This window comes from Dama dama, chromosome 30, assembly GCF_033118175.1.
Source record: "Dama dama isolate Ldn47 chromosome 30, ASM3311817v1, whole genome shotgun sequence".
Classification (NCBI taxonomy): Eukaryota; Metazoa; Chordata; class Mammalia; order Artiodactyla; family Cervidae; genus Dama; species Dama dama.
In genome coordinates this window covers 39002722-39018199 of record NC_083710.1, presented here as the reverse complement: position 1 = coordinate 39018199, position 15478 = coordinate 39002722, and the positions used below count along the sequence as shown (strand labels likewise).

The 15478-nt window shown below is 46.0% G+C and overlaps 1 protein-coding gene across 5 annotated transcripts in view; it reads right to left on the bottom strand.

The window, feature by feature from the left end:
- Nucleotides 1–369: 369 nt before the first annotated feature.
- The window catches only part of XPO4 (exportin 4), a 93278-nt gene continuing 78169 nt past the window's right edge, over nt 370–15478 (bottom strand). For 3 of the 5 annotated variants that reach the window (XM_061133369.1, XM_061133370.1, XM_061133372.1), the window contains 7 exons: nt 15171–15464; nt 13953–14133; nt 11275–11393; nt 10009–10139; nt 9376–9493; nt 8910–9002; nt 370–7058 (listed from right to left, as the gene is read on the bottom strand). In XM_061133369.1, coding sequence (XP_060989352.1) covers nt 6861–7058; nt 8910–9002; nt 9376–9493; nt 10009–10139; nt 11275–11393; nt 13953–14133; nt 15171–15464 — 1134 coding nt within the window. In that variant the 3' untranslated portion in view covers nt 370–6860. Of the gene's footprint in view, nt 7059–7385; nt 7529–8909; nt 9003–9375; nt 9494–10008; nt 10140–11221; nt 11394–13952; nt 14134–15170; nt 15465–15478 lie in introns of those variants that run through there. The other 2 variants (XR_009691305.1, XM_061133371.1) reach the window with 2 other exon arrangements.

The window sequence follows — 15478 nt, the reverse complement described above, 5'->3', positions numbered from 1 at the left end:
GCAGTGTCCTGACTGTCCTCCCCCAGGGCCACCAATCCATGCAGCATCCTTGCCTGCCTTCCCCTCATCCTCCTTACCAATTCCGTCATCTTCCCACGTTACCTTCTGTTGAATACCTTTAATCCTTTCTAGTATAAGGTGAGGATATAAATTAAAAACAGGTTTGTTACTGTGGGAATACCGTAATTTCCACTTTAAATACGGCTCCCAAGCTTAGGGCAAACCATGCTTTCATTTTTTCTTTGATTGCTTGGATGACAAGTCCACTAAGCCGGATATGTCAAAACCAGCTATAACTTAGGAAAGCAGCAGGAAAGAAAACATATACATCAAGCTAAAAGAATAAATATGAACCGAGAGACAATAACCGACTTTTATGGCAGTATATTTTTTACAGAGGTAGTAGTGTTCCATACATAGGACACACTGCCTTGGCTTATTCAGCAGAAAGGCTTATTTATGTTAAAGCAAGTTATTTTTGGATTAAACAGATCTATAATATTTTAAGCTTTCAAAGTTTCAACTGCTTTCACCATGAGACAATAGTTATCTGCCATTTAATGTGTATTACTGTTATTTTTATAATTAAAGTGACCACAGTTGTCAGAAGTTCAGATAGTTTCACCTCCACCAACAGTGCTGACTGCTAAGACAGCGTGTCACATAATACATACATTAAGATTAAACTCTTCCAGCTGAAACGCTTGCATTGTAATTTAAAAGCTTTTGCAAATCATAAAAAAAAATTTAAGATACCAAGAGGCAATTTTATTATCATTGAAACAAAGGGGAAAGAAATTGCAGGAATTCCCTTGGCAGCCCAGTGATCAGGATGCAGCGCTTTCACTGCTGAGGCCGTGGGTTCAATCTCTAGTCAGGGAACTGAGATCCCACAAGCCATGTGGCCAATAAATAAATAAAGGGAAGCTACTCGTCAAGTAAACTGGACTAGAAAGATACGTTCAAATCAACCTCAATTCAGGAATTACTCCCTTTGTGTGGCCCTGTGATACACGACAGACCTGTGATCAATGAAAACCCTAAGAAGCTTAGTCAGAGACTGAGTCTGTGTCTCCAGCCTGTACTCTGCCAGTCCCAACAGCTTCGCCAGGTCAGTCCTGAGAAAGGACCACCCCGGGCACTGCAGTTACAAGCAGTTGTGCAAACAAAACTGCAGCCCAAGAGGCAGGGCTTACTGAGAGGAGTATCTGAAAACTGACCTGGCAAAGCAATCAAGAGTGAACACTACCAAAACTTAAAACTGCTAACTACCACAGGAATAAAAGTATTTAGCACGTCCCTGTTTTAAACTCTCTGCAGGACTTCCCGGGCAGTCCAGAGGTCGACTGTGCTTCCAAAGCAGGGGCGAGGCTCCAATCCCACATGCTCCACAGCAAGACCACAACATATAAAAAACAAACGAACAAACAAAAATCTGTCTTTCCTTCAGGTTTTTTTTTTTTTTTTTTTTTTCATTTATCAGCTCTGAGAAGCATCAGTGACTTAATCACAGTTCATTCTCTTGCTAGATGTTAAAAATAATTTACACTGAAAGAGTTCAGCAGGATGTTGACTTATGTGCTAGAAATGACAGTGCTTGCTGCCATTGGTATTGTATGGTGTTTCCAAGCAAAAGATTTTTTCCTTGGTATCACCAAATACGCCCTTTGCTTCCACTTAAGTTTTAAAAGAATTACCACTTGAGATTACAGAAAATGCACAGGACCCAATCTGGGATCTTATGTTTAAGAAACATACAAAAATGTTTCATAATCTAATTAATTCACCAAAGTCATCATTCATAAACCACACACTATAAACACATAGTACTTTAAGAGAGCACTAGGATTTTAAAGATGGTATCTAAGAAACAACACCAGACTTTTACATTCGTGGCCTCTAAGACCATCTACAGCTCCCTCAAATGCCAGGTGATGTACACAGGTTAAGGCCCCCCCCTTCAGAATGAAAGAACTCCACTGAATTCCTAAACAGCCTAATGTTTCTTTATCCATCCTTGGAGTAGAATTAAATCTCAACATAACCTAAGAAATCAACAAACATTCAAAGCAATATCAAGTTTAAAATAAAAACTTTACCTTTCACTGAATATGTCTACAAGATTTAGGATTAGGTAAAAAAGAAAGTCCACCTAACACCCAGCAGATGGTACTTTTCCATCTTCCCTGAAAAGTCAAGAACAATGATCCAACTACACTTACTACAAATATGCCTCCACTCCAGTGATTTAACTAATAACTCTGAAATTCTTTCTAAAAGTGTGAGCTGAGATAAAAACACATCTACTCAGTACAACAGAATATAAATGAAATTCTGATTTTCTCTTTGAATCCTGGACATTCTATTAATATTAGGGTTGGGTATTCTCCCAGAAGGTAATGCAACTCCCTATTTTTAACTGTGCAGATACGTCCTCATGGTTTTTATTTAAAATTATTTTGACTCTTTAATGTCCCCAGTGTCAGTCATCCTCAGCTTGGCTGGTCAATGAAGTAGCACCATTCCGTAAGTTTCATATGGTAGTCTAGCTAAACTCCCATGAACAAATCACACATGATCAAAACAAAAATGTAATAAAAATATTTAGTGAAGACATTTTAACTCCCATTTATGAATTTAAAAATACAAATAAAATTTTATCAATTTGATATTCAGCTTATAACTGGCTCAATACACAGCCTTGATTTAATTCCTAGAATTGTACTATAGCATCTTTTGAAAAATTAAATGCAACTTTATATCTTTATTAATAATGTTAATAGAGGTGAATATTTAAACAGTATACTCATCCCTGGGTCTCTTAAAAAAACTGAAAAGTCAGTATAAGTTTAAAATTTTAATATTTATAAATTTAAAAAATTTTACACATGCTGAATGGTAGCAGTGCTAACATTTTGTGACCATTAAACCAGAAATGAAGCCAAAAAGCTCACTGCATGGAGCTTTTTCCTTTGTACAGAGAACCAAATCACAATACCAGTATTTGCAATCTGTCACCATCTTACGTGGCAGATGACACCACACCAGGCAGCCTGGCTTGAGACACTGTGGGCACACCCCCCTCAGGTACAGAGCGCAGATGCACTGCTGAATGTCAAGCTGGGACAGTCAGCCATCAGTACATTCTGACCGCTCCTAACAGCTGAGAGCCTAAGAACACAGATTGAAAAGAAAATCCAAGGCCAAAAGCTCTCCAATGCTGGAAACTCTGGGACGAGGTGAAGGGCAGATCACAGAGGGCAAGCGGGACATAGTTGGTTTGGGGTGAGAGCCGCGGGGGCTGACATGCGGACCACATCTCACCGTCACCGTGCATCCACCTTTACAAAGACTCATGCGCACAGAGCTGGAGACAAGAAACAGATCACGTCATCCATCCTCTGCAGGACATAGAGGATGCCCATCATTAGGCTTTCATCTTTACCTGAACCAAATACAGTCTTTGGCTAAATGTCATGGATTCCCAGTATAATTGATCAGGAATACGTCACATTTCTTACATCTAAATTAAAATGTTTAAAGTTCAATTTGAACTACAGCACTTCAAACTAATTTCAGCTCAGCAATATACCTAAGTTGGATATTTTAAAATTTTAGAGTATCAATTTTTAAAGAGTTCTTAGATGCAGTGTTTTCAGAACATAGTTATTACCAAGTCAGAGAATATCCACTTACATTTAAAAATAATTTAAAACATTATTATCATATCCTCAAATCACCTATGCTGTTTTACAGAGAAATTTACAGAAAATTATAATATTAAGAACTCAAATTCCAAATTGGTTCCTTATTCTCTGGTTATGAAAAACCCCTAAGAAGTACTGAGGTTTCTTCTTCTGAACAGTTAATATTTTATTCAGGAACTTATAACAAGAATCATTGTCAGAGACAGCTAATTACTAAGATCTAATGACAACACCTCTAACAGCAGAGGTGACAAACAGAAACATGTAAAATTATGAAAATAATATTTTAAGGGTGCAACAGACCCTTCAGATTAAGACACTCAAACTTGAAATCCTTGAAACTGACAACTCATTTCCTTCAGTACTTGAGGGATTTATACAAGTATTAACAGACATGGAGAATATGGTCATATCAGAAATACAAAGACTTGACATTTTTGGTAGAAGAGAAAATCCAGCCAAAGAAAGTAAGGGAAGTTAAGTAAAGCTGACTGGGGGAAAGATGTTTGGTTGTGAACTGCAAGCTGTGAAGGAAAAAAAAAGGTAGTAACCACCTCCTCTGAACAGAGTAATGTAATATAGTTAGAAACACTGTTTACAAGGAAATAAGACTAAATTGTTAAAACTAGTTTGAAAAAAACTGCAAAGTTTGGAAATATGCCATGATTTCCCAGCCCATGAAGACCCAAATCAGTGTTGAAAAGACGCTGTCAGGTGTGCCCCAGGCAGCCAGCCGCCCAGGACTGCACACAGAACCTGCACGCTGACCAGTCCTTCCCACAGAGCTGCTAACGCTTGTCAGAGGTTGTCACAGGAATACACACTGCAAAGATACACAGAGTCCGCGGGGACTGCGCCTCCAGACACAGAAGGGCCGAGGAAAATAAAACCCGAGAAAGAGAGCTGACAGCGGAGGTGAAAGGACGCCGTCCGTGAACCAGAGAAAGTATAAACACACTCATGTAGGAACTCAAATACGCAACGGTGTCCCTTGAATGTATAAAAACAGGGCACAAATAATGTTTTTGCTTTGAAAACTCCTTTGACAACAGTTTTAACAGTAAAAATCAATTAACTAGAATTAAGCCAGCATTCTTCACACCCACTCAGCCAAGACCGTAACAACAGAACCCTCCAAAACTGGGAAGCCAACAAACATAGCAAAGTAAAACACAACACCCAAGCTAAACAGGTATCCAACCAGGAAAACACACACACAAATGCCTGGAGAGAGCCTGGCTCCGACCACCCAGACATGGTGGCGGCCGGTCCTTCCAGTCTGCCACTAACCCACAGTCTTATGATACTTTCAGTACCATTTGGTCCAAGCTGAAGAAACTCTCATTTCAACTGACTGGTTCCTAATGAAAACACAGTATCATGACAGAATATGGGCAAATTTAGCAAAGACATCTCTGTCCAGATGCCCTGTTGTTTACCAAGGCAGTCCTTTCCACTTATCTTTCTTTTTTTAATAACAACTTGAGTACAGTCTTGTCACAGTCAGAGGACTGGCCCGGTCGGCTGCATCTTGGCACCCTTAGGCAGAGGGACAGGGATGTATTTAGATCACAACTGCTGGGCCCGAGGACACTTGGACACTGAAACACCAGAACAACACAAACAGAAACAGAGTGACTCCTGCTGCCTCTGACGTCAAGTTCTCTAAGGGAAGGAAAGAGAACACTAAAAGTAAATGCACTGTCCCAAGTGTCTCAGGAAGGTGGTCATACGTGTACTTCTGGAAGAGGACACCAGCTTCCCCAGATGTCTTCTGAGATGTTTCTGTTCCACCTCAGTTGTTAACCAGCCATGATTGAGTAAGAGAACATTCCACAAAAAGCTGAGGCTTTGCTCTGTGTCCAGTGGTGCCTGCATAGGCTGGGGGCCTGTAACTGACCAGAGCACAGGGCCCTGCACCGCACACGTCCTCTGTGACCGAGCTGTGGGTCCTGACCCACAGGGGCCAGGGTCACACGCCTGCAGTACACAAATCCCGATTAAAAAAATCAAAGGAGATCAAGGTGAACTTTTTAACCTCTTAAGTTCATGTGGCTTCTGTGAAATGAGGGTGATTAGTGCTCTGCCATCCCCACGTTTAAGTGTATGTATGAACCAGCAATTCACATCCTTAAAAAGAGTTATTGCTTAAGCAAGCCATTCAGAGCAGAGTATCAGCCACGGGCCACAAGGGTGGACAGAAACAGAAACGTACTCAGAAAGTTAGACTAGGTATGAATGAGCCTTTCATTTCACCCATAAAACCACAAAAACACAATTGAACGGGCCCTGGGTTCATAGCAGCCAACACCCTAAGCCACCTCTGAAGCGTCAAGACTTGATTTCTCACTAAAACAATCTGCTCCTTTTTGTAATTTCTTCTGAAAATTAAGGCAATGAAATGGCTACAGTTCCTAAAGTTATTTTTATGGAACAAAAATAGACACACATTTCCCTCCTCTGGTTCAGGCATCAGAGCAGGTTCACAGGACCTGCAGTGGTCAGGCTGCCGTGACCCAGCAGACAGGGGGTAACAAGAGGCCACAGACACCCACCCTGGTGCCCTTCTCTGGTCGGAGCACCTGCCCCTCCCAGGGAAGGACCGGACCGGGTTGGGGGGGCAGGGCACATTGCTAGAAGCGTTCGTGTCTCCCGCACTGATTGACAGCTACGGCGTGGCAGAGGAGAGGAGCTTGTTAAAATGAAGAATCCAGGGTCCAACAAACAAACTCTGAGGGTCCACGGTTGGGCCCCAGGGTCTACCCTTTCAACCAGCTCCTCGGTGATGTGCCGTCAACAGCCAGTGGCCGAGCAGACATCCAGCTGTTTGTAATGACAAGACTGGACGCTGGTGGCCACCTGATGCTCTGTCAAAGAGGGAAAAGGCACTGGGGATGTACTTCCTGGTGCCCACGTGTGTTTGCACACAGACTGAGTTTCATTTGACAAAGTACAAGCCCTACGCCGCACGGCGGCTGACGCCTACAGCAGACGCCGATTTGAGCCGACTCTCCCCGCATCACACCCCGAGCTGGCAGGCTCTCCAGAGTCCGAGCGGCTGTGGGATTGATGAACAGGACAAGACTCTAGTCAACTCTCAGCAATTCAGTGCACTTCGCAGGAAGGGTCTGGTACAGCATAAAGCTCTGTTGTTTATTTTACACAAAGGAGACCACCAACATTTGCCATAAACTCTTCTAAACTCTTCAGGAAAGCCATCTTCTGCTTCCGGTCCAGCGCAGGGGGCGTGCTGCTCGCGGTCAACTTGTTGAAGGCATCAGCTAGCCTCTGGTAAATGACTGGGTCTTGCTGACTCGACAGCAGTGTTTCCACCAGTTCAGAGTACTCTGCCTGTTGGAGAGAGAAGGGCACAGAGCATCCGTAAGATAAGTACATAAAAGCATGACCATCCTCAGACACTACACAAAACACCAATCAGTGGGCTGCAGTGTCCAAAAGGCAGGCCAGCAGCTCTTCTGATCCTTGACACTTCCTGCTCTGAGCTTTTCCACTGGTAACTCACTGCTGTGTAACAAGCCTATGAGGCAGACTCTATTAACACCCCTGCTTTATAGACAAAAGCTCTCCACAAAGACAGTCGAGGACATACCCGAGACCAGAGGCCTTTGAGCAAGAAAGATCCAAGAACCCGCATCCAGAGCCCAAAGGATCACCTACCTTGTGCCGCCACCTCTCCCTGCTGTTTCAAAGCACTTTTTTTTGCATTTTACGATACTCTTGGTGGGTAGATTTATGGTGGACTCCTGGGCCCTACATCTTCAAGCTGACTCCCAGGTTTCCTCGAGGTCGATGCAGAAATCCTACCCGTACAGCAACGACAGCGCATGCACAAAGTGCAAACAGAAGCTGGGCGGGGGCGGGGAGGGGCATGGCCCCGCCTCCCTTGCAGCAGAAGGGAGGTGTGCTCCAGGCTCAGTGGCGTGGGGCGGTAGTGGGCATGGCTTCCCTGCCCGTGACGCCCTCCACAATAAAGCCTAGCACGGCCAACAGGGTGTGGGTTAAGGGAACGCATGCAGGGCAGCTTTCTAAGATAAGCGCCATGAAAAAAGCTGCTTTTACTCCTTCTCCTGAGTTTCTCAGGACATCATGAACCAAAGTGGGGAGGCCAGATGCTAAACCCATCTGGACAAAGAGGAGTGAGGCACACACCCCACCCCCCGCCCCAGCATGGAGTTGGCCTAACTGCCCCCAGGAGGCAGGCCTGTGCACAGGGATTAAGTGTACACACACACACACACACACACACACACACACACGTCACTTCCCCAGTGGATTAAGTGTACACACACACACACACACACACACACACACACGTCACTTCCCCAGTCACAGGAATAGCAGTGGCTCTAGGGCCAGACCAGCCAAGCCTGAGGCCCTGCCCTCTTTTCTACAACATGTGCCTGTGTTTTCTAAAAGGCCACCAAGATGTAATGGCTTATGTCCAGGGGTGGAGGAAAGACGGTGGAGGGAAGTAGGTGATGGAGGAGCACCCCTCCCCCCAGCTGGGCACCACGCATGGCAGAGGTGAGAAGTCCCTGAGGCCCCTGGAGCCAGGAGCTGCAGGAAGGTAGTCTTTAAGTAGCATGTGAGGCTCTTCAAAACCTACCCTGGGTCCCAGGCCCAGCAAATGCACAGCCTCCGTACCTCCCCCACACCCACAGGCACCTCTCCACTGGGAAGGGGGACAGGGTGCTGTGGAAAATGGGCGGGCCAGTCAAACCCCTGCACTCCCCCCATCCCCGCCCCGTCAAGGGGGTACTGCACATGCCCTCCAGGCTCCAACCGCCCACAGCTGTCCACCCTGTCCTAGGAGACAACACACTGTGGCTTTCCAGGCTTCCTGAGGGCAGACTCCTCGGGGTTCCCAGGCTCCTGTATCTCATTTCCTTGCAAAACTGTGAGTTTCTCAAGGACAGAGACCATGTCTTTCAGCACAGGTGTTCAGGACAAGTTTTAGGGTAGCCATCAAGCAAAGGATGGTCATGACAATGGAGAAGGGAAAGTAACTACTTATGAACAGTTTGTCAGATAAACACAGAGAATGCCTGAGCTACTGAGAACAAGGCTTCGAGGAAGGAGCTGACGCATGGACGCCCAGTCCCTGAGGAACAAGCAGCCCATCTGTCCAACACCCCCACCCCCGCCTCATGAGCCAGGAGAGGCCCAGGGACACACCAGTACCTGATGCAGGCACACCAGCGTGTAGAAGGCCTCGCCGGCCGCAGTGGTCATCTCCGTGCTGTGCTTCTGCAAAACCAGCATATCAAACACCAGCTGGAAGACAGAGGAACACCTCTCAATAAAGACATGGGATGACCGTACCACCCTTCAGTCCCTCCCCATTCCAAGAGGGAAAAAGAAGGTGGTAGTTATTCTTATTAAGTAACTCTAAAAAGTGAAGAAAATGGTTTTCTAAAAACCCAAGGACAAATGTGAAGATGTTACTGCTTGCTGTAGTAAATAAAGTTATTTGATTATCGAATTCCTGGTACAGTCACCATGTGGAATTTCAAGAACACAAAGCGACAGAGGAGTGGTATCCGAGGAAGCTAGGAAGCTGAGCTCCAGAAACCGCAGTAGAAAGAAAGATAGCCTTGTCAGGAACAAAGCAATCAGAACCGCCTGGCAGGAAGGCCCAGTGCCTCACCTTGAGGAAGTGCCGCGTGGCGAGGAAGAGGGGCGCATCCGTCTCCTGGGCTTTTGCACACTGCTCAGCTAATGGAGTCAAAGCTTCCAGGCAGAGCTGGCAAACTTCCGAACTCATTCTGAGCACCACGGTCAAAGAACAACGAGCACAGAGAGCCGTGACTCAGAACACAACACTTAGAGCTGTCAGCCAGTGGACGGCTGTTCTAGAAGTGAGCGCACTGAAGTGAGTACATGGGAGTCTGCTGAGTGAGGTGAGAGACGAGGATTCCCCACTGTGTCCCAGCCTGCCCGCATGGCCTGGGGCCCAGGACTAGGGGTCTCCATGTGCTCTGACTGCAATGCACACAACCGAGTAGGGCTAAGATCAGAGGCCAGCAACAGGGCCCAGCTCCACTGACTGGGCTCTGTCAGACAGGACTCTGGGACCAGGGACCAGAGACCCTGGGATCTGTGAAAGGAAGCCAAGGTGAGGCAAATTCACGAAGAAACACAGCATCATTGTAGCTAAGAGACGCTGCTTTTCAAGAAATAAGACTGAACAACAAAAGGAAAAATACAACTCCTGAAAATGCTTCTTCAAGCACCGTCTTTCCCCAGTGCCAAGTGCTCACGACACACATTTAAAGGATATGATGTCATTCCTAGTTCCAGCGAGTACATCAGACTTTTAAAAAGATCTTCAGGAAGCTGTGGTATTTTCTCAGGAAAAATCTCACAGATAAATGTGATTAATTTGTAGTATTGATTACACAGAGTTGGAAACTGAAAAAGAAATATTAAATATTTAGATGTTCAATATCTGTTTTCATTAGTGGAATAAAGCATTAAGCACCAAGCTTCTAATGGTTTGTTTAAAACACATACAGGATACAGAAAACACAAAGACACAAATAAGATGTTAAAAAAAAGTTACAATAAAGCTAGTATGTTAGGAACTAATGGATCCTGTGCTGGGAACTAACAACCCTCACCCTGACCCTCAACTGCACACGTCCCTCAGGGTCTCTCTCCACACCCATTCTGTATACACACACACTCCTCAGGGTCTCCCCCACCATTCTGTGTACACACACTCCTCAGGGTGTCCCCCCATTCTGTGTAGCACATGCTCCTCAGGGTCTCCCCCCATTGTGTGTACACACACCCCTCAGGCTCTGCCCCACATTCTGTGTATGCACACGCTCCTCAGGGTCTGCCCTACCATTCCATGTATGCACACGCTCCTCAGGGTCTGCCCTACCATTCCATGTACGCACACGCTCCTCAGGGTCTGCCCTACCATTCCGTGTACGCACACGCTCCTCAGGGTCTGCCCCTCCCCCGCTTCTGTGTAGCACCCAGCCCCCTCTTCCTCTCCCTCCTACTCCTGGATGGTTCTGGGGTGGGCGGGGCAGAAGGGGTGTGAGGCCTCCTCACCAGCACACCCTCCACACAGACTGGTGAGAGGAGACAAGGCCCAGTGCAGTCAGACAGGGAGCGTGACCAGCTGAGTTAGCCCTGCTCTCTCCACCTGTCTGTCCAGGAGCGGTTGGGATGGACCCTGATGCCCAGCCCCTCAGCCTGGGCATGTGCTGGGGAAGTACCAGAGGACACATCTACATATACAACTACACACATACAACGTACTGTATCTGCTGAACACAAGCGACCAGCGAACACTAGCATTCGGTCTCTAGAAGACCCAGTCTTTCCCTGCCACCGAGGGACCGATGGGCACCGGGCTGGGGCAGGCCCAGGTGTGAAGGACACAGCATAGCAACACACAGGCTGTTTTCACGCACACTTCACAGGTACTGGCCCCTTAATTAAATCAGACGTGCACTTGTATCCCAAGTATCCTGAACCTTCACGTTCAAGCACGCATGGTTTCAACGTTGACATTCCTCTCTTCACGTGCCTTCAAGAGGTCCTGTGACATCAAAGGCAGGATCAGGTTCACTCCATATAACACAACGTCCGCCGCCGACACAGATCTGCTCGCTGCCGGCCCAGGCTCCTGACCTCTGAACACTTCATCTGCAATGTGACAGCAAAGCGGTCTTACAGCTGCAACATCAACAGACAGATATGCTCTCCCGCCTGACAGTGAAAGTGGAGTCACGCCCCAGGACAAAACAAATCCACGGGAGGATGACACAGACACCCGGGTCCTCCTTTCCTGCTTCGCTCTAAGGGTCTGAGCACTGGGTGCAGGTATTCTGTGTTGACATTATCATTCTACAGTGATGAAAGTAAAACTAGTGCTTCATCAACGTTTTTTGAAAAGTAATGGTGACTCCACTGACACAATGGTCATATTGTGGAGTAAATTATTTCCACAGCAATATTCATTTTTCTCCTAGGTACATGGGATTTTTCTAAGCTGAAAAGGAAGGGAGAAAAATACTGGAATATTACATAAAATAGAGGGTTTTTTTTTTAAAGTTGCCAATATGACAAAGAATTATTATTCTTAATCCAAAAATGAGGCATAAAAGTGTTACTAAGACTCCTAAGACCTAGATAGATAAAGGACCAAAATCCATAAATAAACATCTAAGAAACTGTATTTCAAATGTTCAATATTAGGAAAACAGGTGGGTTAACATGCAGCCATGAGAAAGTCATGAGATGTGTTAAAGACAAGGGAAAAGCTAACAATGAAAAAGGCAGAATATAAAATTACATTTGGACTATGACCACAAAAAAAATTGTACAAAATAACCTAAAGAGAAATTAACAAAAAGCAACTGAAACAGCTGACTCTGGATTAAGTCAAAGTATGGGTGGTTTTTCAGTCTATATACTTCACATCTTTTCTACTATGAGATGTTACACTTACAACAAGGAGGAAAAAAAAAATGGGGTTAAAAAAAAAAACCTACCTCTACTTAAAAACCACGTTTTCAGTGTAATTCTGTCCTTCTCTTCAGAGGCTCAGCTCTAGCTGGGAGGATCCTACTGTCCACAGTCGGGCACTGCTGAACCTCAGTCCCACTGGTAGGAAGCCTGGGCTGCTCGTGGGGCTCCCCGCGCCCCACACCTGCTCACGGGACAGGCTCTGGGCCCGGACTGTGGCACTTGGCTCTGCAGCCGCCGGTTCCCCCAGGAACGTCGCTCAGAGGTTCACTTTCAAATGTGCTTCGATATCTCACCCAGTGTGTTCATTCTTTCTAATTTTACCATCTGTTATATCAGCTAATGCGGCTGCTTTTTCATTTTGTACTTTAACTGTCTTCATTTTTTTTCCTTCTAGATTTCAACTCTACCCACCTTTTACTCTATTCTTTTTACCCTTATTTTATACTTTCAATCCTGAGCATTTTGGCCTCAATTTCTTTTCTAACATGTTAAAATGATTTTAATCCTTTTGCTTTTTTATTCTGAAAACCTGCCTGTCCACAGTGACCCATAACCTCTTTTCCACGGCTCACTCCTGGGGTCTGCTGGCCCCTCCGAATGCCCTTCACACAAAGCTCTCTGTCCCTCCCAACTTCTCAACTCCAGTCAGGGCTCAGGGCTCGCGTACTATGGTCCACACTCCCCTCAGATGTCCACACACCAATGGGCACAGTGCTAGAACCTCAGCAAGTCGTGTCACACACACCCTTCAAGGGAAAGGTCAGAACAGTTTGAGGTGTTACAGGGTCACCTGATCTAGGAAAGGTGACGCAGTGCCAGCCTGAAGGAATCAGGAACCCCAGGACCGACACCCACGTGAGCAGCCAGGCCTGGAGACAGTGGGCAGTGGAGCTCCATCATCTCGGGGCCCTGACACAGGGCAGAGACTGCCAGAAACCGCTGGCGAGTGGACAGGAAAGTGACCAGTGCAAAGAACAGTGTCCAGTGTCAGGTGGGCTGAGCCCAGGGGCTGGGAGGTTTCTGAGAAGAGGAGACAGCAGTACTCACGAGGTCAAATCACCCAGATGCACTGGCCTGTGACAGCAGAGGTGACGAGACCGCAAGTGATGAGAAGAGGTACCAGAAGTACCTTGTAGCTCATCGTTAACCCACCTGAAACCCACCTGACTAGACAGGCACTGACCATCACACCCCCTCTACAGTGAGGGAGGCCCAGCGGAGCTAACAGACTTCCCCCAGGTCCTGCTGGTGGGGAGGCCCCAGCGCAGGGCTTCACAGAGTGGTGTGCCAGCGCCCAACTTCAGTGGCTCCCAAGCTGCACTGACCAAGGCTCGGGCTCCCTAGGCATACCTCAGAGGACACAGAGGAGAGAGTCAATTAAACTAACTCTGAAGACAATGGCCTCTGGAGTCCCATGTGGGGATGTGAGCACCAGCCCTGCTACCTGCTGGCTGTGCACCTTTGGGCAAGTGGCACAGCCTCTCTGTGCCGTTTCCTCCTCTCTCATGTGAGTGAGCAGTGGTACCAGCCTCATGCTGCTGGACAGGAGCATGCCTGGTACCGACTGGAACCTTATGAAGGGCAGACACCAGCACTGCCGTCCCTGGAAGAGGAGAGCCTGGCACACAGAGCGCTGGGCCCTCCGCCCCGCCCCCACAGCCACAGAGACCAACTCTGCCTACCATGTGAACGGAGCTTCCCGGGGAGGCCACACCGAAGCCTCGCACACACTACCTGTGTCGCTGAAATCTATGAACTCTTTGGACAGAAGGTTGGTCAGAAGCTCCATGATGAGCAGAAGGTCCTGGTACTGCTCCTCCTCAGCTGTGACATCGATTCTCTGCCGCCCCAAGTTATTCTTTGAATACACTTGCAGCAGAGTGAGGCAGGCTTCATACAAGTTCATGGCTTTGGACTGGAAAAAAGCAGGCAGAAGTTATGCTACGAGGGAGAACCTGGCTGGGAAATAAACATAAATATCAAAGAACATTTAAATTTGGATATAATAAATTTACTCTAAATTCTGATAGTTGCTCTAACATTTGTTTTAAATTATATTAAAGCATTAATAAAAATGGAAAAGCATAAGACTACAGTTGCATTTAAAGTATTAGTAGTCTAACATAAAATTTGACACTTTGTGTGAATTTGATAATACATACGAGAAAGACAGTATGATTTTGGCAACAGAACTGCTTTACTACTTCAACTTCTTCTATGACAAGTTTTATTTTAAGATTGAAAATGGTTTAACTTGCAGAAGCACAGAGTACCAAAGCTTAGAATAAACAGCCCTGGCCTAACCACTGAACAACACACCTGTGATGACACTTAACACCATTTACAAAATGAAACCTCACTTCTGAGCACTTTCCTTTGATCTAATGGAGAAGGAAATGGCAACCCACTCCAGTATTCTTGCTTGGAGAATCCCACAGAGGAGCCTGGCAGGCTACAGCCCGTGGGGTCGCAAAGAGTCGGCCACAACTGAGCAACTAAACCACCACTTTGATCTAACAGCAACAACAACAAAACACAAATCGGGAACATCTTTGCTGACTGAATATAAAAGAACTTAGTCAGTCTAAACATTCATCTGATTACAAAACAAAGACACAAATCGCCACCTAAGATTCTAAGTCCTAGGGTTCCACCATAGAGAACTTGGTTACAATTTTCTACCATAATCCAACAGTTTTATCAAATAGTCTTCATCTGAATAAGGAGTAAAATACTAGTCAAAAGAAATGACTGATGATTAACATTTTTAGGGCAAGAATTTACATTCATTCCATGAGCCATCCTCTGAACTCTTTTGAAAATAATTTTTTTGAACAACGCTTTGGGGGCACAAGAGTATTATTTCAAATAATTGTTCACTCAGTGGGAAGGGTCTGTTACCCTGTTACACAGCTCTCAGGAACTCTGATCTGGAAGGGACCAACGACTCACCTCTCCAAGATAGCATATCTGCTTATGCGCAACTTCAACGAAAACTTCTATAATGAGGTTGACTGTCTCTGGTGTGTTTTTGTAAACTTCCATCAACCCAATGCAATTGGTAAGGAAGTCCATAAGAAAGTTAAAAAGGATGGCCACATTGTCCACCTGGGTGGCCTCAGCAATGCCGCACAGGGCCTCCAGCGTGGCCGTGATCTCCTGCTTCACCTCCTCCTGCTGGCATGTCTGTGGGAAGTTCTCCTGGTTTATCACTCTCAAAAACCGCTGCTGAAGCGGCTGAAGAACCTAGAAAATAAAGC